Source organism: Aricia agestis, chromosome 9, assembly GCF_905147365.1.
Source record: "Aricia agestis chromosome 9, ilAriAges1.1, whole genome shotgun sequence".
Lineage (NCBI taxonomy): Eukaryota > Metazoa > Arthropoda > Insecta > Lepidoptera > Lycaenidae > Aricia > Aricia agestis.
The window spans coordinates 15,319,084-15,345,596 of record NC_056414.1 but is presented as its reverse complement, the minus strand read 5'-3'; the positions used below and the strand labels follow the sequence as shown (position 1 = coordinate 15,345,596).

General features: G+C 38.2%; 1 protein-coding gene across 4 annotated transcripts; it reads left to right on the top strand.

Annotated features, from left to right (window-relative positions):
• Nucleotides 1–1,421: 1,421 nt before the first annotated feature.
• Nucleotides 1,422–25,381, top strand: LOC121730293 (oxysterol-binding protein-related protein 1). Of its 4 annotated transcripts, none has more exons than XM_042119274.1 (10): nt 1,422–1,548; nt 7,370–7,567; nt 17,242–17,462; nt 19,397–19,512; nt 21,232–21,374; nt 22,453–22,653; nt 23,081–23,264; nt 24,057–24,173; nt 24,577–24,791; nt 25,231–25,381. In XM_042119274.1, the coding sequence occupies exons 2-10, from the start codon at nt 7,536–7,538 to the stop codon at nt 25,337–25,339; spliced, it is 1,338 nt and encodes a 445-aa protein (XP_041975208.1). In that variant the 5' UTR covers nt 1,422–1,548; nt 7,370–7,535; the 3' UTR covers nt 25,340–25,381. The 4 variants fall into 4 exon arrangements, with proteins under 4 accessions (XP_041975208.1, XP_041975206.1, XP_041975207.1 ...); XM_042119272.1 differs by having other exon boundaries at nt 7,279–7,567; XM_042119273.1 differs by having other exon boundaries at nt 1,422–1,556; nt 7,418–7,567.
• The last annotated feature ends 1,132 nt before the right edge of the window (nt 25,382–26,513 follow it).

Genomic DNA, 26,513 nt, shown 5'->3' with positions numbered 1-26,513 from the left:
ATTATTGTTTTAGTTCCTAGTAGTATCCTATTATGCTAAGGTTAGTCCAAGGATCATTCGAAATAATTGAACAAGTCGAAATAACTAAATTGTGATTTTTATGTGATATTGTTAACATTTATATTTATATATTTAAATTTATTCTGACAACTTTTAAGCCAATATATTTTAATATTATTTGTATTATTTTTCATTATTTTACCTCTTGTATTAGTCATTAGTTTAAGTCTTATACAGTGTAACAAGACAAAGTAATAATGCTCCACGTATGAGCTTATAGTACACTGTGAAAGTAGCAGCGCTGAAACAGTATTATCTTTTTACTTTTGTATAGGTAAAACTTTCAGCGCTGCTACTTTCACGGTGAACTCTAAATAAGGAACACACAAACACCCTAAATTATTATTACTTTGTTTAGTTACACCCTGTATTTAGACATACTCATTAGTCTTAAGTACTCACATACAGTTTTGCTCGATCGAGTAATAACGTCGAGCAAAACCCGCGGCTCGTGAGTCGTGATTTCGTCCACACATTCAGCATTGCTCGATAGTTTTATTCTAAATCGATATATTTAATTCCATCGAGCCGGCTCGATGCGAGCCTTCGAGCTGTCAGTTTTGCGGTCCGCACAGTAATTATTACTCGATTTGGAGTAAAACTATCGAGCAAAACCGCATGTGAGTACTTAGCATAACATACACTTATACATAAGAAAGTCATTGCTCAAGATTATACTACTCAAAGAATGCTCGTTTCTAAATACTAGATCATAATTGCCTTTTCAAGACGCAGCTCGCAGGTCTGAATACCTCAGAAGAATCGCTCGTTAAAACATGAACATCATATTGCGTCTGGAACACAAAAAAATGTTACGACCCAACAGATAATAATTTAGTGGAATGCAATATCAAGGGAGACATAAAAATCTCAAATCTGTACACAAACTAGTGTGTTAGTGTACGTGGACGAATTTATGATTTTATTGTGGCGAGTGTGGGAGCAGTGGCGTAGCTAGATAACTACGGAGTAAAAAAGTAGGGCGACTAGTGGCGACGCAACTCGCAAGACGTTTACGAGGAAAGCCGTATTGAGAAATTTGATGTCCCTTACCAATTAACTTTTGCCAGTTAAAATATCAAATTCTAACTATAGTTAGGTTGAACTTGCAAAAGTAAAGATAGCTATCTGAGAGATACCTTAGAAAAATCTTAACAGCTACAAAACATCTCCAATTATGTTATAAATCAGAGATTGAGGGCCCCCTTAACTTGGAGGCACCGCTCCACCTAGCCCTTAGTTGCGCTACTGTATGGAAGGCTGCCCCACGTTGGGCGCCAAGGTGGTGTGAGGGTAGGAGGCGCCTACCCGTCTCGGCCGCTCCGCAGTCCGCTCACGGCTCAGTTGCGCCGTAGCGCTCCGTCAGACAACACGTGCGCGCTCGCGATAACGTTATGTCTTACGAGACGTGACTCTATGTGTTGTTATGTAATTGAACATTTTATTGACTGTTTCTGAATATTTGGCGACAAAAATATCCAGAGTATTGTAAATGTGTAGTTTAAAATTATGTTAGCTTTTTAACTATACTAAGAATTTAAACCATGTCATTTTATTAATAATATCATTCATCATTATCATCAAATTTGGTGATTTCATACATCATAATTCATAACTTAAGAGTCAGCTGATCATTCTTTGTAAAGTTCACACGTATATCTCTTTCTACCGAGACGCTCATACATGTATGCATGGATATTGGATGGTTATGTATAATAAGACCAAATACGCACATTTGTCAAAACTGAAAGTTATAATGTTACATCGTTGTGTTTCTTGTTGGAATAAATGAAACACTTTTCTATAAAATTGCCGGTGTACTTATGAAGTATATCAAAAAAGCGCCTACAGCCATCAAGTAACTTGTTGATTTTATTGGACCCATTGACTCAGATTTAGTTAATAGTTCTATAATGGCTCTTAATATTTTTAAGTAGTTCTTCAATGGTTACTTACTGGTTTTTTGTGAAGAGATTATGATGATCAAATGTTTTCAAGTTGATATCGATCGATATTCGAAATGTCGCGGCGCCGGTTACCAAATATGTTAACCGGCGTTATTTACTGTGTTATCGTTTCGAATAAGCTGTTTGCTTTGCTTATTAGAATATTATCAATTACATAGCTTTATAATAATATACAAACTTTATTTTTAAAAACTTTATAATATTATACAATTCATCTAATTTTTATGTTTCAAAAGACATTATGAAAAATTGAAAATAATATGTTCGCCGGATTTTGGTTCCATGTTTGGTGCCCGGTAGGTTAATAATCTAGAATGCAGATACTGCTTGCTTATCAAAAGTGTTTAAACAAAACCCATTTGAATATTTAGTAGGTAGTAGGTAGTTAGTAGTAGGTAGTTGGTGGAATTGACATTTTTATGTTTTTAGCCTAAGTCCTAAGGCTAGGAATAAGTGGTAGGCATCATTTCGACTATAATTCTAATAGCCTCAGTTTTCAACCATTATGGAAATAAAACATATCTATATAATATATTTTTTCAATACACCGGAAACGCAATTTTCATAAATTTTCCATACAAACACAAATTCCTCTCAAAGTTTCAAAAACTCAATATTCCGTAACATAACTGTAGCTTCTCGCTAAAATAGGGCAACAGGCACTTAAGCTCTTGAAGATTTTATGAAGTGTACAGAAGGAGGCAATTATATTCTATTATTCCCAACCACCTTATACCATGTTTACTAAGCGATCATCGTTAACCTTCTATTAACCTTATTCCTAATGGCTTATTACAAAGCAGGAAAATTGTAAAGAATATATATTTTTATTTGTTAGTTTTTTGGGATAGGTTATGATATAATGTGAAAGAATATTTTGGTACCTATCATCAATGTTCTGAATAGTATACCTATTACCTAGCCTAGTTTTAACATATTATTGGAAGTTTTAACAAATTAACCCCTACAACAAGAAGGTAAGTACATGTTTGGGGTCTAAAATCCTGACTGTTTGTCAGTAACAAAGCATAAGTTTGTTTTGTTTTTCGATCCGATTTTTTGTAAAGCAGCGGTGTCTTTTCGACATTGCATGTTGCAAGTGGGTTAATGCAGTTAACCTGTTTCAGCTTTCACTATGAATAATGAATTCACCGTGACCCCCCAAACTTGTAACGATCTACCACTTACCAGCAGGTAATGTAGGCCTGAGAAAGACTGCAACCAGCAGCCGCCAATTAGGAATGCCTATTCCTTTATTTGTTATTTTGTTTTTTTTTTTTTATAATAAAGAGTATTTTATTACTTTACTAGCTGTTGCGCGCGACTTCGCGTCAACACAAAATAATAACAAAGATGAAAAATTCTGTCTCTGAGATTAACGCGTTTGAACAAACAAACAAACTCTTCAGCTTTGTACAAATTTATAAATGTGAAATTGTTGCGAAAATTAAAATGTAGGTCAACAACAGTATCTATGACGTTAGATAATATTATAATATTATGCTGCACAGTGCACACTGCACAATGCGCACACTAGTAGCTCACTTCAAGATACGGAACAGATAATAAAATATATACATAAGTAAATAGTATTTTAAAAAGATAAAACCGACTTTAAAATTGTACGTATTTGAGAATTAAAATTGCCTTATCTCAAAAACTACTGAACCGATTTTGATGAAACTTGTAGTGTTTCCTAAGTTAAACAATACCTAGTACAAAAAAAATGACTTAAATCGGACTTGTAGTTCCGGAGATATGCGAACACAAACATAAAAACATACATACATACATTACACTTGAAACATCTACGTAGAGACGAACATATGCAAGATTTCTGAGGTTTTGTGACTAACGTTTATCTATTCACTAACGCTTTTGGATTGGCTGCGTTCAGAACCAGTCAACAACGCTATTGAATTAAGAAATTTAAAAAACCCCCGCCAAAGAACTTTAAAAAGTAATGAAATAATATTTACTGCCTTCAAGTTCAAATAATTCCTAACTTGTGTAAAGTAATATTTTAGTCCATAATTGTTGTCACGGTGTGTCGGGGGACCGCCAAGTAAACTACAACCTACAACCGCCAAGTCGCTGATTATCTCGATTCAGTTCGCTGGGAATTGATCCTTAAACTTGTTATGTGAAATCAAACATCTACATTAGCGGTCCCCCGACACACCTTGACAACAATTATGGACTAAAATATTACTTTACACAAGTTAGGAATTATTTGAACTTGAAGGCAGTAAATATTATTTCATTACTTTTTAAAGTTGTTTGGCGGGGGTTTTTTAAATTTCTTAATTTAATTTTATTTCATATTTTTTTGTTTTGTTGTGCAACTTGATGATTCTGTTGATAGGAATTAATATTCTGCACTATAACCAACACGTTATAGTGCAGAATATTAATTCCTATCAACAGAATCATATTCTCGTGATTACCATTTATCGATGTCCTTTTCGATGAGGCCGTTAATATGAGCCCAAACATGAAACCTCCACTTTGGGTTCATACGAAGCTCGGTTCCTATAGAATCCAGGTGATGCTGCAGTAGCAGCATGTAAATATTTGTGTTAAGTGTTTATCATAGATGAATAAATATATATGGTGTTAATCTACTTCTTACTGGTTGTCGCAATCAAAATGAGCCCAAACACGAAACCTCTGCTCTAAGTTGGCGAGGAGTTGGGTATCCTATTGATTACCAGGTGATGCTGCAACACCAGGTCAACTTTCCATTATTAATATGTGTATACGTATATTGTAAATTCACTACTAGAATGAAATATAAAACCCATCAAACGACTACAAGTTGCTAACGGCCTTTCATGAACCAGATAAACCCTGATTGTCTAGCACTGAGCAGGCTGATGATGATGAATTATAGCTAAGAACAATCTCGATCATGTCAGCTTTCAAACAAAAAAAACTAGATCAAAATCGGTCAACCCGTTTGGACGCTACGATGCCACGGACAGATACACACACAGACAGACAGACACGTCAAACTTATAACACCCCTCTTTTTTGTCGGGGGTTAATAAATAAACCCGTGTCAAAAAACCCTCAGAAACGATACGTAAATCTAATATATAAAAATAAGTCGAGTTTTCCTTCCAGCCCCCGTAGACAAGTGGCAAAACGCTAACGCTAACGCTAACGCTAGCGCTACAAAATGTATTTATTTGACATTAGTATTCGCTAGCGAAGCGATGACTTATGTCAAATCGCATACATTTTGTAGCGTTAGCGCTAGCGTTAGCGTAAGCGTTTTGCCACTTGTCTACAGGCCCTGACGCTTTAACTCCAGAACGCACGAACCGATTTCCACGGTTTTGCATTCGTTGTGGTAGGCATCATGTAGACGTTCAGAGAACATTTGGAAAAATTTATTCGAAATAAAAAAGTTTGAGTTTGAGTTGGAAAGGCCTCGGACTCCGTGAGGTCTATAGATTTTTTTTTCAGAAAAAACTTCAAGAGAAAAGCAGGAAAACAGGGAAAATCATTTTATGGCAAAACATCGTTTGCCGGGACAGCTAGTTAACTATATAATAAGTATTCGAGGAACGTTTCACTTTCCACCGAGGCTTTTAAATTTCGTGACTAAACACATTAATTTACACAACCGAAGGCAAACGTCGCTTAGGTTCCTATTGTTACCAAAATTGTTACGGTATAAGTACCTAATTACTTTAAATTTGTAGTTAGATTTTGGAAACACGTAAATATTATTTTGATGTATCTAACGTGATTAGTGGATGAAGCCGGTAAGAACAATAATTATAATTTTTTTCCTTATAATTTGAACAAGCCTTGTAATCGGTGGCCCAATCCCCTACCCTTTTCCCTTCCCTACCCTCCCCTATTACCCTATTCCCTCTTAAAAGGCTGGCAACGCACTTGCAGCTCTTCTGATGCTGCGAGTGTCCGTGGGCGACGGAAGTTGCTTTCCATCAGGTGACCCGTTAGCTCGTTTGCCCCCTTATTTCATAAAAAAAACTTACCTAATTCATCATCTAGCTGTTCTAGCACAATATGATTCATCACTGTCACATAGAATCAACATTTTTAGGGTTCCGTACCCAAAGGGTAAAAACGGGACCCTATTGAGACTTCGATGTCTGTCCGTCTGTCTGTCTGTCTCCAGGCTGTAACTCAAGTACGGTAATATCTAGAGAGTTGAAATTTTCACAGATTATGTAGGTATTTCTATAACAACAAATACTAAAAGCAAAATAAAATTAATAATTAAGGGCAGCTCCCATACAACAAACGTGATTTTTTTGGCCTTTTTTGCTCTATATTAATAATGGCAACAGGTAGGTACTTGACTTTTTCTCAATGTCCTTTGTTATATGTGTACTCTAATATTTATTATATTAAAATAAAATAAAATTAAGGGGGCTCCCATACAAAAAAAACACAATTTTTGGCCAAATTTTGCTCTATAATGGTACAGACTACAGAACCCTTCGTGCGCGAGTCCGACTCGCACTTGGCCGATTATTTTTATTTCAAATCATTTTTCCGGTCCTAAAGCCTTCATTTTATGCTAAAAAAACGTCAGTTTTCAAATTGTTACTTTGTTCTTGTAATTGTACTTGTTCATCCACTCATGTCTTCAATTAAGTATTACCGAGACACTGATAGCGTCTACATTGTAGCACAATACAATACAAAACAAATATTTTATTGCACACCAAAAATACAATTATACAAAAGAAAACTTTTCCAGACTAAATGATTCTCAGCAAGAAGCTATAAAAGACTAGTGCCGGCATGCTTTATCAATTTGGCTGATTACTATTCAACAACATTTTAACTTTTTAACTTGTATCTTACGTATACTGCAGATCAATCGATTACTACCTAGTACCAACTGTAATACAGTAGAAATTGAAAACGTCGTGTTTTGGCTTGGCGCCAGGTATGAGTCACTTATCCCTCACATGTATGACGTAATGACGGAGACGTCACCTGGCCGAAACCAAAACATTCTGTTAGTGTTCCAAAAGTGGCTAATTCTAAATTACTTATTTATGTCTGTGATACCTAAATTACTACTTACACATCACTGCCCGAGTCAGAGTCAAGATGCGACCGTCTCAAGACGCGGTTCGGCTCAGTGTTTGGTTCAAATTTTGACAGCCAACCAATCACAGAGCCTGAACCGTGTCTTGAGACCGAGATGCATCTGGAGTACTGACTATTTGTACGGGCCTAAATGCTCAAACTTTTTTCAAAGATGACTGGTTTTTATAAGCTACGTGCTGCATAATATTTTGCTGAGTAAAGAGTTTGAAAGCCTTTTACTTAAGAAGCCCATACTTTCATAGATAGTTAAATGTTGTCGCCAATAACTTACTTCATGAAACCATTTCCAGTAAACGTGTGAATAGACAATGAACGTACTGTTATAAGTGTAGAGTTGTGAATATCTGTGAGTTGGACTCTGGACTAAGTGGCAGGCGACAGGACGTGGAAAACTGGAGCAGGCGTAAAATGGAAGCTCATGCGAACGGCCACCAATATAGGTGAGTATCACAGCACTTATCTTAAGAGATAGTTAAATTCTCATACACTTAGCTGGCCTGGGATAACATATTTCACGAAGACTAGGTTTACCAACGAATTCAGAGGTTTACGTACATGGTACATTGCATTTTGCACGTTGGGCCTTAAAGAATAACCCATGACTGTTACTATGGTTGATAATAACATGCGCAATATTTTCCGACTTTGCCATCTGTATGTTACAGCCACTTTTCTTCGAAACTATAAGAAAAAATAAAAATTGTTTTATTTCTGAGTAGATTTTAAGAAAATGCTTTCAGAATGTTGATACTACGGTGCCTACCACCGGTTCGGGAACTAACCCGGCGAGAAGAACCGGCGTAAGAAACTCGCACGGGGCCCACTTACACTAAGAGCTATACTATTGAATTTTGGTAAGTAGATGTAGTCTGTGAACCGCATTAAGATTTTAATACAAAAATGGAAAAAATATTAAAAATTTTAGGGGTCCCCATAGGTACAACTGAAACAAAAAAAAATTCTAACCTATGCGTGTGGGGTATGGATAGGTTCATCATTTTTTTTTAACCTGAATAGTTTGCGAGAGAGACTCTTCCAAAGTGGTAAAATTAAAAACTACCAACGAAAATTAGTTTGAACGAGATCTAGCAAGTAGTTTTTTTTTTAATTTTTATACGTCATAAATGGTAAACCTTAATTTAAATTTCATTAAATCAACTGAAATATATATAAAAATAAATCAAAAACCTTTTAATTTCATCAAATTAAACATTGCTGCTGCGGAACCCTTCATGGGCGATTCCAAGTCGCACTTGGCCAATTTTATTAATTTTTGGCAAATGATAAAAATAACTAAGGCATAATTAATTGAAATCTAGACACATTTAGAATGTCAAGATAGCTTAGCAAATACCTTAGTACTGTACTAATATCTTCCAAACATATTCATAGCTATGAATTGTTGTACAAGCATTTCATAGCTATAACATGTTCGTACAACATATTCCTGAGATTACAGCGCTATACAGGATGTGTCTCCGGCGTTCTCGTCAACTCGAGCCTGTGACAAAGGCGTGTTTAATGTAGGGGGATGTATATTATACAGGGTATATAACTTCCAAATTTAGGCCAAGGGCGGCTGAAGGTTGCGCGGGATTTACAAAATGGCCCCTTGGGTGTATTTGGGACATGATTGATACCGAGGTTTTAAGGAATTTTGCTTTGTTATGAAAATGGAATGTTCGTAATATGCCTGATAATTTCTGTGTAAATATATTAATGAATTTATACTTTCGATAGCGTATATTATACAAATAATGTTATAATGGGTATGCTTACCCATTATAACATTAAATACGATTTACTTATAAAAATTTTCGATGGGTTGAACCCTCAGAACATTACTTCTAAAATCTGTGGTTGAACCCATCGAAAATTTTTATAAGTAGATAATTCTGTCAAAAAACTCAGAAATTAGCATTTCAGTCTTGAAACTTAATTAAGAATTCGGTTGGCGTAGCTTAATCCGGGTGTACGAAATTGCTTTCAAGTTAAAGTGTCTTCATCTTTACAAGCAGCTATATTTTCTAAAACGTGAAGAATTAACGAATAATTATTATGCTCATCAAGCGAACCTAGAGGGAAAATTAAGTTGTTAAATGCTCAATAGACTCGATGCCTACGAATAATAAATATAGCTCGATTAATTAATAATAATAATCATACAATAAACCTTATATACCTCTACAAACCACTTATTATACAAACGTTATTGAGGAGGTATTAAAATATGTCATATTAGGCTAATGTAAGCCAATTTGGTAAAGCTGCAAAATAAACGAAATGGGCTATCAACTACTTATCAAATGATCCATGGACTCGATTCATAAATGTCTCATTAAACAAACCGAATTAATGTAGTATTAACGTGTCATATTACATTAGCCGATCACAGCCCACTGCCGACGGAGAGCAAACAGCTCAATAACGATCGGTCAGAAGCGTAGCGTGCCTTGGCGGGGCCCCGTATAAAAATTTTTGGAGGCCCTCAGGAAAGTTAAAACTTCTCACCAAATCGCATAGGGTGTCTGTTGACCTCACGCTTTACGTAGGTAACAAAGGAATAGCTTATTTAACTTTGGCATTTGTGAATTTAAAAAAATAATATTAGTAAAGTTTTTAATAATTTTTGCATACGCCCGTTATGGGTCCGTGGCCCCGCCGCCCCGGGCCCCGTATAATTGATACGGCGGTAGCTACGCCCCTGGGTCGGATATTAACTCGACGTGTGGGATGTGTTCGTAAAGTTTCGTGCGAAACGAAAATGTTGGCGGATTATATCGAGACTCGACGACGGACAGTTTTTTTAGTCGACTTATTTCTTCAACGATTAAATGACAGAGTGTAATATCCTAACATCCCTCAGATGTTAGGATAAGATAAATGACATACAAACACTGACAGTGTTTGTATGTGTTTGTGTTTGATAAGCCAACTTGAAGTTAACTCTATCATCAGCATGCATGTTCTCTGTTCGGCGAGGCTAAAATGGTCACATTTAGCAATTCCTCACAATCAATTCAGTCAAACTGACAAATGTCAAATTAGTACAAATTACTAGACATGAATTGCAAGCAGACTTGCAATTAGCAATTTAAAAAAAATTAATCATATTATGATTCATAATATGATTCTACAAAGCGACCATTTTAGCCCTGCTGATGAGGCTTCTTCTATTTCTTTATAATATAGAAAACATAATCTGGTGCTGCGTTAAACTTTATGTGGGTCCCTTCACTTTTAGGACACATAACATGCTTTATTAGATGAGAGTTATTATTTTGTCCTTTTTATGTCTTGGACATAATAATAACATTATGTAAGGATACTATCCAAGGAGGTGATTAGCTATGTCCACACTGTGCACTTTTATCTTCAATTTTCGTCATCAACTTTCATATTGGCGCATTCATAAATTGAATGCGTCAAGGAACCGCCAATATTGGCCATGTTCGTCGGAGTATTTTTGGACAAACCTTTTATTGCGCATGTCCAAAAGATGTCATGGCAACGCCATAACAAGTTGCTGGTCAAGTCGTAAACAACGTCTTAATTGTTTATACCATAGACATAATATATACATGGTTTATACATGATTAAAATAATAAAAGCTAAACATAAATACATAAGCCTAAATTGTCTAACAGCCGCACAAATAATTTATTTAACACTATGATAGTGTTTGATTATTTTATTTTGGAAAATATGGATATGGCACACTAATTGGATTTTTTTTTAAATTTAATTGTTTTTTTTTATATGAAATAAGAGGGCAAACGAGCAAACGGGTCACCTGATGGAAAGCAACTTCCGTCACCCATGGACACTCGTAGCATCAGAAGAGATGCAGGTCCGTTGCCGTTGGGAATTGGAGGGAATAGGGGAAGGGAATAGGGCAGGGGATTGGGCCTCCGGTAAACTCTTTCACTCGGCGAAACACAGCGCAAGCGCTGTTTCACGCCGGTTTTCTGTAAGAGCGTGGTATTTCTCCGGTCGAGCCGGCCCATTCGTGCCGAAGCATGGCTCTCCCACTGGTTTATTCATTGCAACGCCACCAACAAATTGCAATTGGGTTAAATGTCAAGTCGTAAACAGTTGTCGTTGCCATGGCATGACATGATTTGGACATGCGCAATAACTAGGTTTTGCAGCGAATGCGCTAAAAATTACGCCGACGAACACGGCCATTGTCATTTTTGAAGTTTTGGATACGCGAGAGGCATCAGAGGGCATGCGTCGCGGGCTTGCCTTACGTCTCTGTTGACTGCGCTATAACGCATGCCCGCGACGAAGAGAAAAAGGCACAGTGTGGACAAAGCTATTGACGTTGGTCATGTAAAAAAAAAAGAAAATCTTGCTGCACTTGCCGACCAAAGAGATGTAGTCCAAATACTTTTATTTTCAGTGGGATTATGAAGAGACTTTAAGCCGTTTCGCCTGCGTGGGCTTTGAAAGCTTTGAGTTAAAAAATTTGCTTTCGAAAGCTCTCATCTGAACTTCGTAGAATATATTTCTGTGGAACTGGAACACTTTTGTGCAGACGATAGAATTCAGATTCAGATGCCTAATATTATCGTGCTATCTAAATACGAACTTTAAAATCATATAAAACATTTTTTCGTGAATTAAATTTGCAATGTATATTTAAAATTTTGACAAAGCTTTGTTACTTTGTGGCTTACAAATTTATTGTGTAATTAAGCAGGATGTCGCCCTATTTCAAACTTAACGTGTAACGAAGGAATGTAATTAAAATCTGCTATTTTATATCCCTTCAACTGTGGCGGCCAATTTGAATTAAAAAAAATTGCAAAAATAAGCGCATCTGTCGGGCGCGGAAGCGGGCTACTTCTGGATGTTCTCGCGTGACGCGTTAAAATGACGATTACTCTAAAATTCCTTATGGGGGATGTTTATTATAACTATGTCATTAGAATCTGTATGAATTAAGCTAAGATAATAAAATTTCATTAATCCAATTTTGCTATGTTAAGATCGATAGTTTCGACTTTCGAATTATAACTAGAATATGGGATCATAAGCGCTATCACGCGAAACACTATGTCAAACACACTATGTGAAAAGGTTAAAAAAACTTTTAAACACTTCTGATACCTGAATTGGCTGTCGAAATAGTCAAATGTAGTTTTAGTAAAGGCTCAGTTATTACTTGTATCGATTATGGGATTAATATAGTAGCGGATAGTTGTAATCCGCTACAGGTTTCGGCTACACTAAATTTTCAAAGGTCGCGGAAAGCCTGACAAGGTCTCGTGGAAAATTACAAAGTTATGTTATATTCTAGTTATTAGTTCTTCATTAAAATTATAAGAACGTCATTTCTATGAACTCTGGTTCTAGGAATTGCACTTATTCAAATAACAAATACGTCGTAGTGAAAATACAAGTCTGTTTAATTTTTTATGTATATTATTATAGCGCAGAATAAAACATGTCTATTACTCAGTAAAAGACTTTGCTTAAGATCTGCAGCTTTTCGAAGTACTTGGCAGCGCACCGAGATGCATTTTTAGCAGCGTAGAGACATTGCGCAGCGCGTAGTGAATTGTAGCATTCGTAGCACGTTGCATCAAAGGAACGCGTAGACGCAACGTAGTGCGTAGCCGCAATGAAGCGCGTAGCGCAACGTAGCGCGTAGACACATCGTAGCACGTAGACATAACAGCGCGTAGACGCAGCATAGCTCGTAGACGCAACGTGGCGCGTAGACGCATCGAGCGCGCCGCAGCGTAGCGTTTTGTAGCGCATAGCCGCACCGCAGCGCGTAGCTGTACCAAAACATAGTAGTAGAGACTCAAATATACCCCATTTTGTCATAAACTTGTGATATTTAATACTATAATATTGTGGTAGTATAAAAAACCCTCAATCGAACGTTTGGTTAGCCAGCGGTCTATTAAATCAATACATGTATATCGAAAGGCTGACTAAGCTCTACTAAAGTAATCCAAAACACGGTCATCTGAACAAAAGGTCGATATTTTTAACCCTTCGCAGGTATACGAAAAATATGCGCAAGCTTTGTCCCTTTTCCAGGGAATTAGGAACACAAAGAGCAAAGGTTGTTCATCTTACCCCAGGCCCGGGAGTGGGGTATCGATCGACCCCCGGGGCGGCGACCTTGAACGAGCACCATCTGAGCACGGGGACTGAATTAATCCCAACCGCTTATCCTTGAAATTATTTATTTATTTATTTAAACACTTCATGCAAATATTTACATAGGCGGGCTTAATGCCTAGTGGCATTCTCTATCAGCCAACCTTAGGGTGATGATGACAATGTTGAATAGGCGCATTCTAAAGCAATATTAGTTAAAATATGATCTAATAAACAGTTTTGAATACATATTAATGTTGTAATAAACAGTTTTAAATACATATTAATGTTGTAATTATGTCTTTATTGTCGAAATACCTTAATATTTAATAATAATTAACGGACTTAAACGTTGAATGAGATGCCTGTGTCATCACAGACTCTTCTTCTCTGGAAGTAAGGTTAGAATTAATCAATAAAGTAAGCATTCAAATTAGGTTAACCTAATTTGAATATGCCAATTAATTTACGTTTGGAGATGATATTATGCAATAATAAAGATTATAATATTGACGAGTTTACTGTTTTTTCAAGCTTTTTAGTATCCGCGACTATTACTCACTTTAACAAGCTCTACAACATTATTAAGCTATAACTTAAACAACAATAAGCAAAAATGTTTGTTTGGCTCATATTTTTTGTTCGCGTTCCCTCCGGGTTATTTTAGCTCTTGGCTATATTAACAGCGATTTAAGCACCTAAAATAATTGTTTTTTTTATGAAATAAGGGGGCAAACGAGCAAACGGGTCACCTGATGGAAAGCAACTTCCGTCGCCCATGGACACTCGCAGCATCAGAAGAGCTGCATGTGCGTTGCCGGCCTTTTAAGAGGGAATAGGGTAATAGGGGAGGGTAGGGAAGGGAAGGGAATAGGGTAGGGGATTGGGCCTCCGGTAAACTCACTCACTCGGCGAAACACAGCGCAACAAACACAGAAGCATGGCTCTCCCACGTAAAAATCTTAATTGTTGAGGGTCCATTTACCTTTTTATTACCATGACTATATTGGGAATAACGAGGCACAAAATGTTTTAAAAAATATTAAGTTTAGTGCCTCGTTTCGGCTTTTCAAGTACTTTAGCTTATGTAAGTAGGTCAGTTCTGAAGAATTCTAAATCATATTTTTACTCGTATGATGGGCTATCATGGGAATAAATTCATAGGCAGTACGTTATTAACAAATTTTAGTCGGGTTCCGGTTATGGTAAGCCCAGACGACAGATCATGGTTCACAAATTGACTTCACATAACAAAACCAAGTGCTTTGAGTTGAGTCAATATGAATGAGAACTTATTTTATGTTTTAGCACGATTCTCTCACGATAGCTCTTCTCTTTAGTGTTAAAAAAAAACCTGAATAAACATGGAAAGATATCCTTGAAAATCTTCAATGTAGGCAGAATGGGGATGTTGACAAGGCAGAATTTCAGCTTCATAACTTTCAATCAATCAAAAAAAAAATAGTCATCATGCCTATTACCCTTAAAGTGGGGAGTTTTTCCTCAAAAACGGGTGACTCATTAGGGAGCGGGTGGATTTTCCCCAGTAGATGTATAGTGTATACGCGGGTGATGAATGTCCGCAGACTCCGATCGATCGCGCCGACCTTGGGCGAGAGGTACCATCAGAAAATATTATACGTTACGGTTTATAATGATATGGCTTACTACATTGCGTAGCTTAAAACCAAATGTTGGGTTTGAAACGGTTGAAAACTATGTTTTTTTAAATGCGAGCTCAGTTCATTGCACCATCGAAAGCCTTTTAATTTTGATTTGTCCGATTTTTTTTATCATCATTGCATTTTATATTGCAGTAATTGGAATATTTCACCTATTCTAGTGATCCTTATAATAGTATCTTATACCTTTTAGGTTCACACACCATTCACTACACTATTAAAAATACTGTCTAATTATAAATCTATCTAATTTTGCAAAGTGTCTCTATCATATTGGCACTACGAACATAAGACATTATTTAATAGGTACATACTCAATAATAATATTCTGATGTTTAGTCGCTCCTATAATGTCTTATATAATTTATTTCTCAGCGTAATCATTCTACTGAACAAATTCGATTATTTATCCAAACAATATGAGCCCATTCGTCCTCGTTGAATAAATTCAAAATGCAAACGATTTTTAATACTTATTATTAAATTATTCTCCAAATGGGAGACACTTATAGCTGTTATATTTATTATTTATTTAAGTTGTACTTTGAATTTTTAATCGTATGATATTTTTGTGTAGACCGTACCAAACCTCACCTCAATGTTTATATTACTTCAGTTTAATTGAGAACGAATTCTGTTCAGCGGATTTATCACGAGACCCAATATCCATATTTTTCGTTGCGTAACAAATTGGAATATGGAGAACCCTTTTCGGGACAAAATTTTCCAATATCAATGCGACTAGAATAGTAAGTCTCAAGTAAATATTGGCTGCTGATATTAAATTGTATAAGGTACCTGCAATTTTATAAAGAGAAAAGATTTATTTCTTTGTTTGATTCTGTCAAGCTAGGTATTTGTTTATACAAATAGACAAAGATCGGACAAGAATTTTAAAATCATATTATTGCTTTTACACGACTGCGCTAAAATTAAGGAAAATTTAGATTTTTTTTAATGAATTGAGGGGCAAACGAGCAAACTGGTCGCCTAATGGAAAGCAACTTCTCACACTCGCAGCATCAGAAGAGCTGCAGGTACGTTGCCGGGCTTTTAAGAGGCAATAGGGTAATAGGGTAGGGTAGGGATGGGAAGAGAAGGGAATAGGGCAGGGTAGGGAAGGGAATAGGGTAGGGGATTGGGCCTCCGGTAAACTCACTCACTCGGCGAAATACAGCGCTAGCGTTGTTTCACGCCGGTTTGTGTGAGAACGTGGTATTTCTCCAGCCGAACCGGCCCATTCGTGCCGAAGCATGGCTCTCCCACTTCTAAGATAATCTTTGATAATTTATTTTTAACTAGATGACGTCTGCAACTCCGTTGCGCTAAAAGTCGTTATCCCGGAAAAAAGTATAATATTATGTGCTTCTTGGGACTCAAAGTATCTCCATACCAAATTTCAGTAAAGTGCCTGATAGACGTACCAATTTAAAGTACGCGGGTTTTAAGTTCGCGAACTTACTCGGCTCCGTCGGTGACACACGAGAATCGCTCACACTGGATTACCATGCCCCCAGGCTCGCGACTCGCGGCCCGCGGCTCGCGGCTCTTTGTTGACACACAGGCGATTAAGATCGTCGAGCCATAAGTCCACGTACTTACTCGCACGTCTGTCACCCCCTTAAAATCGCTTCAGTGTTCCAGAGGCAACAGACAGACAGACATACACACTTTCGCATATTTAATATTCTTATTATATAAAATTCTCGTGTCACAATGTTAGTTACGTACTCCTCTGAAACGGCTACTGATTTTTACCAAATTGTATATGCATATTCAGTACGTCTGAGAATCGGCTACTGGCTACTTTTTATATCAATTGATAAGCGCATTTGTTGAATAAATAATATTAAATTATTATAACTGAAGACTTAGGGAGATCGCAGATGGCACACTTTTTGTGTGATCGAGTCTGCGGCGCACATACAGTCTGCATGGCGCGGGCGCGGCGATGCAGACTGTATTACTGTACTCCCTGACGGTGACCATTGTTTGTGCGACGGAATAGCGATGGACGTTGCCATGATGTCATACTTATTTAGTCACTTCAATAAAATAATATAGGCGAAATACTTTATATGGCAAAACAACGTTTATCGGAACAGCTATAACTATAGTATGAAAAGATTTGTTATAATTATAGCCCTTACGCAATAAAGTCTCCATAATCGTAAGTTTCTAATGCTGAAGACATTAACACTCTATAACAGAAATGTTAAAAGAGCTGCAGGTGCGTTGGTAGCCTCGCTCTGCGTACGCTCTCTTTTTGAAGATTTGCAGGTCGTACCATAACATCCGATTTCTCGTTCCAGGAGCTCTCTACCAGTGGCCCAGTTCAGTCGCGGCGACTTCTCGCTGTGGTCGGTGCTGAAGAACTGCGTGGGCAAGGAGCTGTCGAAGATCACGATGCCGGTGGTGTTCAACGAGCCGCTGTCCTTCCTGCAGCGGATGCTGGAGTACCTGGAGTATGCGCACCTGCTGCGGCTGGCGGCGGAGCAAACGGACCCTGTGGCGCGCATGGAGTATATAGCTGGTGAGTCTTGTTCATGGATTACGGGAGCGAGCCATGCTTCGGCATGAATAGGCCGGCTCGACCGGAGAAAAACCACGGGCTCACAGAAAACCGGCGTGAAACAGAGGTTGCGCTATGTTTCGCCGAGTGAGTGAGTTTACTGGAGGCCCAATCCCCTACCCTATTCCATTCCTTACCCTCCCCTACCCTATTACCCTATTCCATCTTAAAAGGCTGGCGACGCACTTGCAGCTCTTTTGCGAGTGTTCATGAGCGACGGAAGTTGATTTCCATCAGGTAACCTGTTTGCCCCCTTATTTCATTTAAAAAAAATTGGTTGTGGGTGCTAGATTTTCTGATACGCTAGAGAAGTGTTCCGCAAACTTTTTGTGTTTAAAATACACCTAGAAAAATGGTTTTTTTTGAGGCACACCACAATTCACAAATCAATCAGCGTGTGCAGGGGTGCTCTGCGGGGCTAAAATGGTCACATTTAGCAATTCCTCTCAATCAATTCAGCAAATGAATTGTCAAAACTGTCAAACTGACAAATGTCAAATTAGTACAAATTACTAGACATGAATTGCAAGCAGACTTGTATTTTGCGATTTTAAAGAAATGAATCATAATATTATGCACACTTTTTGCGGAACACTGCACTAGAGCCGTTGTTATCAACGCCTGTTAGGCTGCGTTTCTATCGGAGTTTGCATTACAAGGAATGTGTTTTTAAGTATAAAAATAAACATTGCTGTTGAGTATCGCTGTAGTATTGCTGGTACTCGTATTGCTAGTTAGTACTTCTAAGTTTAATGCTGCTGTAGGTAAATGATAGTAGGTAGGTACTAGGTAGTAGATGCCCTGATTGTGAAACTACAGCCAATTTTAATCAACGCCTGTTGAGTTTACGTTCCAAGTTACTGGATTTTTCGGATTTATCAAATGGATTCCTTGTATTGATGTGTAATATAAATAAAGCAAATTTTACTAGTTATCAAAAACACATTTCTTGCAACGCAGCTTTGCTCAGCTCTGGTGGAAACGCACCCAAATATTTCAACGACTGATCTTTAATAGGCATTTGTAGATTGACACTCAAAGTAATTATCATTTCCGTAATTATATTTTACTTTTAACTCAACAGTTTTCATTTGACTCTTAAGCCTGCCAATTTAATCGGTCGCAACAGAACAATGTACGAAATGAAATGTTGGAGAAGAACAATTTTCCGGACCGCTATTGTTACGAAATAAGCCTATACAATGCTCTACAATCAGCTTTTAAATTGTTCATTAAGAAATTAAAATTTAATACTACTTTTGTTTGTAACTGTCAGGAATTTTAAGTTATTAAATAATGAATAATGCTCACATTACGGCCGTTCCCAATATTTCATCTATCTCTGGTTTTGCCCTACTAGAGATAGGAATAGCTCATAATTGACATAAAATATATGACTCTAATGTCTAATGTGAGTTATTTCTATCTCTAGTAGGGCAAAACCGGAGATAGATCAAATATTGGGAACGGCCGTTAGACATTAGAGACATATTTTATGTCAATTCAATGTTAGAGCTGCGATCGGTTGTATGTCAAACCAGAGATAGATTGAATATTGGGAACGGCCGTAAGTAGATATGCTTACGTAGACTGGTTTACGCATTCGACTTCTGTGGGTATATTATGAAGTATAAGAAGAAGTGATTGCCTAGTTATGGGCAAGCGCCTCAGTGCAGCGTCATGAATTTGTCCAGACAAAAGTAAAAAAAGTTACTCTGTCAGCGCTGAACACACCCTAAAGTATTTTCACTTTGTTTTGTTACATGGGTGTTTACTAATGTGTTTATGTGTGTGATATACAGTATATATACTGTATATCACACACATAAACGGGGTGTATATCAAGCCCTCTGTACCTCGTGCTAAGTTGTTACACCATTACCATTCCATTCCAGCGTTCGCGGTGAGCGCGCTGGCGTCGAACTGGGAGCGGCTGGGCAAGCCCTTCAACCCGCTGCTGGGCGAGACCTACGAGCTCGAGCGACCGGAGTTCCGAGCCGTTTGCGAACAGGTACCACTCACATATAGACTTATAAACGTTAAAGGCCGTTTCACCACTTCCTGATAAGTCCCAGATAGTTTATCGACAACTTATTATACGTGGGAGAGCCATGCTTCGGCACGAATGGGCCGGCTCGACCGGAGAAATACCATGTTCTCACAGAAAACCGGCGTGAAACAGCGATTGCGCTGTGTTTCGCCGAGTGAGTGAGTTTACCGGAGGCCCAATCCCCTTCCCTACCCTCCCCTATTTCCTTCCCTTCCCTACCCTCCCCTATTCCCTTCCCTTCCCTTTCTTACCCTCCCCTGTTACCCTATTCCCTCTTAAAAGGCCGGCAACGCACTTGCAGCTGTTCTGATGCTGCGAGTGTCCATGGGCGACGGAAGTTGCTTTCCATCAGGTGACCCGTTTGCTCGTTTGCCCCCTTATTTCATAAAAAAAAACTGACAGATGGAGTATGGAGTATCAGTCAGAGATTTAATGATGATTTAAGTTTAATTTGACAGACAATGTAATGGGCTTATGTCAAAATCTTCATTAATTAATATTTTACAGTTAAGTAATTAATATTCGTCTCTGAATGCGGTAATTACACAACTTCCATAAATAAACTTTAAAAAAATGTTTAGAAATTTTTTGATCAATGAAAAAACTTTTAAGACTACTAGATGTCTACTAATTTATAAAATACCTCGCAAATGAGCATCCGAGGAAACGTTCAATACTTAAGGCGAGGATAAACCCCAATTTGTTATTCCGTGACTCCCGGTTTACCTAGTTCCAATATAATAACGAAGTATTAAAAAATATGAGATATAAAGCACAATATTTAAAATACCTTAAACCATAAACATTTTAATAAAACGTAATACTTTGGCTGTAATTAATTTACAAACTCACCTCCGAAAAAACTCTATTTCATCGAAATATAAGTATTAACTAGGATAATTATACATTTTTATTCGAATAAATTGTTAGTAAATCTATATTAAAATCTCTTTAACCGAACAATTTTGTTTCTTAATATTTATTTCCAAAGATATTTAAAAAAAACATGAAAAATAGAGAAGATCCGCTCGAGTAGTTACAGTTTTATGCTAAGCTAAAATGAATCTTATTGCGATGCGTATACGCTTGGTCTTTGGTTGTGTGCAAGGTTATCGTTTTTGATTGAGATTAATCCCCGCCTTAACATAAACTCCTGTATAAAGTTTTCAAAGGTTACTTCATAAATTTTCTGAGACGAAACATTAGTGTCTCACGAATTATTAATTACCTTTTAAAGTATTAAAGAACAATCAAAGGTTTTTTTTCAGCTAGACTTTATCTTAGGTTAGCACTTTCTTTTCTTTGTTAAAATATGCAAAAATAAAGAATAAAGCTATTTTCTCATTTTTTTGCTTGTAAAATGTATAGGGATTAGGGAAACATCTAATAAAACTATTATATAGCTAGACTAATATGCTCTATAGAATGTTTATAGAATAAAATTAAAAGCAATCGTCAAATTGAACCCTCACACAACTTTAAAAGTAAAAAGTGTTTTCAGATTTTACCTCCTGTGCCGATGAATTCAGATTTTACCTCCTGAACTGATGACCTTAGATTAATATACCTCACATTTACTTCCTGTTCCTTTGACGTCACGATGTAGTGACGCTACTTTAAACTCCCGTTTCTGATGACATCATTGCATCCCCGCTAATGACGTGATGTCACTTGTTCTAGGTGTCGCACCACCCGCCAGTGTCAGCCTTCCACGCGGACAGCCCGCACTTCGTGTTCCACGGCTCCGTGCACCCCAAGCTCAAGTTCTGCGGCAAGAGCGTCGAGATACAACCCAAGGGCCACGTCACTGTGGAGCTGCCACGGTACTTTTACTCAATTTATAAGATTTAAATTTAAATAATTTGCTAGTTTGCTTTGACACAAAAGCGGGTGCGAATGTCACTGGATTACGGGGCTACGCGTATAATAAAAATATATGTTATGTAGCATCCAGTAGCTATGCATATTCAGTCCATGTATCAATGCTACTTAATTAGCACGTAAATCTATCTTACTTCTTAGCTATACACCACTATTTTTTAGTTAGTACCAATACTTTAGGGGCTTATTAGGTACCTGTAACTGATCATATTTATTTAGTTAAAACATAAAAAAACGCAGACCCAAAATTGTCCACGAAAATACGTAATATTTGGTAAATTCATAATTAATTCAATGACCGAAGCGCGCCTCTAGATACTAGTATGTGTAGTAAGTTCCTATTGGTTAGCGTATGCGCTCGCCGCATCCCATTGATAAATCTTCGGCAAACTCGCGTCGATGCTCAGCACCCCCCTCCTCCCCTGCGCCCGCATTGTGCCCCGCGGTAAAACAAAAATGAGTAAGACAGAATACTATCAATGAATCAGTCAATGGATAGTAAAATGTGTCCATAATTTTATGGTAGATTTATTAAAAAAAGAAATTGCAATAACTTTGTTATTTTTAGATATTATAAAATTATTTCTTCACATATATGATAATAATGGCATGCCTGATAAGCCCCTAAAGTATTTGTACTAATTAAAAAATAGTGGTGTATAGGCAACAGCTCTTTATTAATATTAATTTATATCTCGTATCTTTTCCATAACTACCTAAGTAAACTATATTTAAAATTCTGAACACCATTAAAAATCTGCTGACCACCCATTTCCCGACTATGTAAGGCGGCAAATTAACATTCAATCTAACCGAACCACTAATTGAATTGTATTTAAAAATTGGATTTTCATTTGAAAATTTTGTTAAATTTGATAAATTGGCAAGCCCTTACACAGTTAGTGGGGTGGAAAAAACCGAACCACTAACCATAGTATGGTTAGTGGTTCGGTTTTTTTCCACCCCGCTAACTGTGTAAGGGCTTGCCAATTTATTACCATACCAACAAAAATATTCCAGCTGGGGCGAGGCGTACACGTGGACGAATGTGAACTGCTGCGTGCACAACGTGATCGTGGGCAAGCTGTGGATCGAGCAGTACGGCAACATGGAGGTGACCTGCCACGGCGGCGCCGGCCTCAAGGCTAGCCTCAGCTTCAAGCCGGCAGGATTCAACAACCGGGATCTCCACCGGGTTGACGGGTTCATTGTTGATGCCAAGTTAGTTTTACCTTATGCCTGATGGAGATTGGTATATTTTTTAGACCCAGGACCCAGCTATGCTTCAATAATCTTTGGTATGATGCTTTGATGAAAGGAATAACGCATTGTAGCACATTGAAAGTGTGACGCAACTCAACACAATACAGGACGGTGACAGCAAAGCGTTTTAATAACCTCCCGGCTTCTCACCTCATATCCTTGCCATCGTACTGTCAAGCCCTGGAGTTCAACGACGCATCAATACAGCATGTCATAAAATATTATCGATAAGGGATTGCCTTTGCATATCCTGGGAAATATCTGTTGATCATCTCATTTACTCTGCAGAGCGATCGAACCTAAATGGGCCAGAGTTACCCAAACAATTGTTAGGTGCAATACAATGTCTAATGGGAATAAGATCTAACTACACAAACCTCCACAGCAAGAAGAAGTTAAAGTTCGTGTACGGCAAGTGGACGGAGTACATCAAGTGCTGCAGCGCCGGCGCGCACGAGGCGTGGGCGCGCGAACAGGACGGGCCTTCCCCCGCTCATACCCCAAAGAAGGTGCTGGCCAAGCTGAATAGCTTCAAGGTGGGAGCTCTGCGCTCCATGTCCATACAAGATGTAAGTAAACTCTTGCATAACGAATCTCCTAGTTTTTACCAGACTATAGGCGTGAGTGCGCGACCAAGAGAGGCCCCGCTCATACCTCAAGAAGGTACTGGCCATGCTGAATAGCTTCAAGGTGGGAGCTCAGCGCTCCATGTCCATACAGGATGTAAGTAAACTCTTGCACGAGTAACCTCCCAAGTTTTACCAGACTATAGGCGTGAGCGCGACCAGGACTGGCCCCCGCGCATATCCCCAAGAAGGTGCTGGCCAAGCTCAACAGCTTCAAGGTGAGAGCACAGCGATACAGGATGTAAGTAAAGTCTTTACACGACGAACCTCCTAATTTTTACCAAATTAACACTAACTTATCACGTGGTAGAGCCATGCTTCGGCAAGAATGGGCCGGCTCGACCGGAGAAATACCACGGGCTCACAGAAAACCGCCGTGAAACAGCGCTTGCGCTGTGTTTCGCCGAGTGAGTGAGTTTACCGGAGGCCCAATACCCTACCCTATTCCCTTCCCTACCTTTCCCTATTCCCTTCCTTACCCTTCCCTATGTCCTTACGTCCCTACGTCGGGTCGTTTGCCTAAACTAAATTTAAACTATGGATTTCCGCAAAGTAACGCCTGATTCCATTAACTACGATCAACAAGTTACGCGCTACAGTTAAACAAACATACATTTGCGTCATAACTTTTGAATGGTTGATATTTTTGGTTCGTCTTTGCCATCCCAGGTCAATTTAAAAACGGCAAATAAATAATACCTTTCCCCCGTAATTAAGAAATCCAACATTTTCCAGACGGACGAAGCGGAAGGTTCAGAGGAGGTTCCGAAGCCGGACGACTCCTACAACATCGACATACCCAACTCCGTCACGCTGTGGGAGGCGCGTCCCAGACCCGCTAACAGCGCACAGGTACAGTACATTGGATGATATTTTTTGGGAGCCAGGGGTGCTTAAAACTGTAAATATTTCTATGGGACCAACTAGATTTTATGTACTTTTATATAGCGAAAGAATTTGCGAAATACGTATATGATTGGGGAAGTTATAATGGAACATACAAATAAAATTTATTATATAAGTACACAAAACAATCAATTTACGTCTTTAAACATTTTGAAGCCAGATAAAAATATAAAAATAAGAATCAGAACATACCTACTGTGTGATGCAAGTCTATAATGTGGTGATGCCATGATTGGTTCCTATACAAATCTTTCTTCTTGAATTTATACAAATTTTAATATTTTAAATCTGACAATGCCTCAAATCTCAATTTCGTTCATCTTCTTTCAACATAATTGTCAAATTCCAGTATTACCAATTCACGGAGTTCGCGATGTCCCTCAACGAGATGGAGAAGGACATGAAGGGTCAGCTGTGTCCGACGGACAGCCGGCTCCGGCCGGATATCCGGCTGCTGGAGCAGGGCGATATAGACGGTGCCGCCGCAGAGAAGACCAGGCTGGAGGAGAAGCAAAGGACCGCCAGGAAGGTGCTGAAGAAGAGCTCGGATGGATGGCAGCCGAGGTATGTGTAGGCGTGTTTTGAAACTGACATTACACGTCTTATAGGTCAGTGCGGTTTGACGAGATTTGATTGGCCAGAATGGCTACCCAGTTGTCGGAAGACACTGACGTTATAAACCCTACTCACTGTGTAATACGCATTTCATGTCATAATCCAATATTCGAGTTGCACCGCTTAGTGCTCTTGAAATGAATCATTCTTGTGTAGTAAATAAAGTTCAATTTTGATTTCCTGACTTTATAAATGCAACTGCAATATAACTTCAATATCTTCCAACAACTGGGTAGCCAATCAAATCTCGTGTTCCAGTTAAGTTTATCAACATTATTCAGTGACCAGTACTGACCAACCTGATGATGATATTATAAAGTAAACAACACTTCGTTTCTTAAAAAAAAAACTAAATCATACTTTTTATCGGACTCAAAAATGATTCCAGATGGTTCAGCCAAGGCACCAACCCGTACACCAAACAGGAGGACTGGCTGTACAACGGCGGCTACTGGGATCGCAACTACCAGCACCTCAAGGATATCGACATATTCTAGAGCAGCATAGCTGGGCACCGTTAATCAAATAGTTAACTTCGTTAATCGTTAATCCGTTAAAAAGAATGTTAGCTTCGTTAAACGTTAAAGCGTTACATTTCGGACGAATTAACGCAAGTTAACGTTAATCGTTAATCCGTTAATATGTAATATGGCCTTGTTGTAACTTATATCATTGCGTAAGTGTACATACAAAACCTGTTGGTTTAAGGTTTCGGAAGCTAAAATGTTAGGGACAAAACAAAATACTTCTATAATTATTGTATTCTACCTAACTAAATTATAATGCACTCTTCTTTATGCATGGGCGTACCGAGGGAGGGGCAGGGGGCTGCCCCCCCCCTGGATCATGTTGACGTCTCTACTAAGTATATTATCTAGTACTTTTATCTATAAAAATTAAAAATTAAGAAAACAAAATTTTGCCATTTGTTTGCAATACAATATTTTTACAACTAAAAATTATAAATTTTTTATTCTGTATAAACACCTAACTTGTAAAAAATCTGATTTGCCCCCCCTGGCCCAGAACCTCGGTAATTTGCCCCCTCCCCCTCTCTCCTGGCCCAGAACCTGCGTAATTTGCCCTCTCCTGGCCCATGTCAACATGCAAATGATTTATAATAACAATAAACAAATAACTCTCTCTTGATATGATAAAACGAAACAAATCTCTTCTCACTCGCACGCGCCTGAAAATGTATCTAGTATTGTTTTTGTTTCACTCGCTGCTGCCGTGCCGCGGCGCCGTGCCGCCCGGCACTTGTCGTTTCATACTAACTGTCTGAACCTGTTTTCGCGCCGCGCTGCGGTGCCGAGCAGTAAATAGCTAGTAGGCATTGGATTAACGATTAACGGACTTCTGCATATTAACGGAAGTTAACGAATCCGTTAATATTTTTAAAAGTTAACTTAAACGTTAGTCCGTGAATCAAAATGTTAACTTCGTTAATTAACGATTAACGGATTAACGAGTTAATGCCCAGCTATGTAGAGCAGTATATCCCAACCCTTCTCACCCCAAGGTAATCAAGCCCAGTTATCACGGACTCCCTAAATAAAATAAACAGCAAAAAAATCGAATTATGTTTGGTCCGGAGATGACACCGCGGACCCCCATACTAGCGAACCTCCAGGGGTCCGCAGACCACAGGTTGGATAACACTGTTCTATA

What these genes read in the sequence shown, in the direction of transcription:
- LOC121730293 (XM_042119274.1), top strand. Translation starts at nt 7,536, where the DNA reads ATGGAAGCTCATGCGAACGGCCACCAATATAG. An exon ending in GCGCATGGAGTATATAGCTG is followed by an intron (nt 17,463 to 19,396) that starts GTGAGTCTTGTT and finishes ATTCCATTCCAG; the next exon opens with CGTTCGCGGTGAGCGCGCTG. An exon ending in TCGGATGGATGGCAGCCGAG is followed by an intron (nt 24,792 to 25,230) that starts GTATGTGTAGGC and finishes AAATGATTCCAG; the next exon opens with ATGGTTCAGCCAAGGCACCA.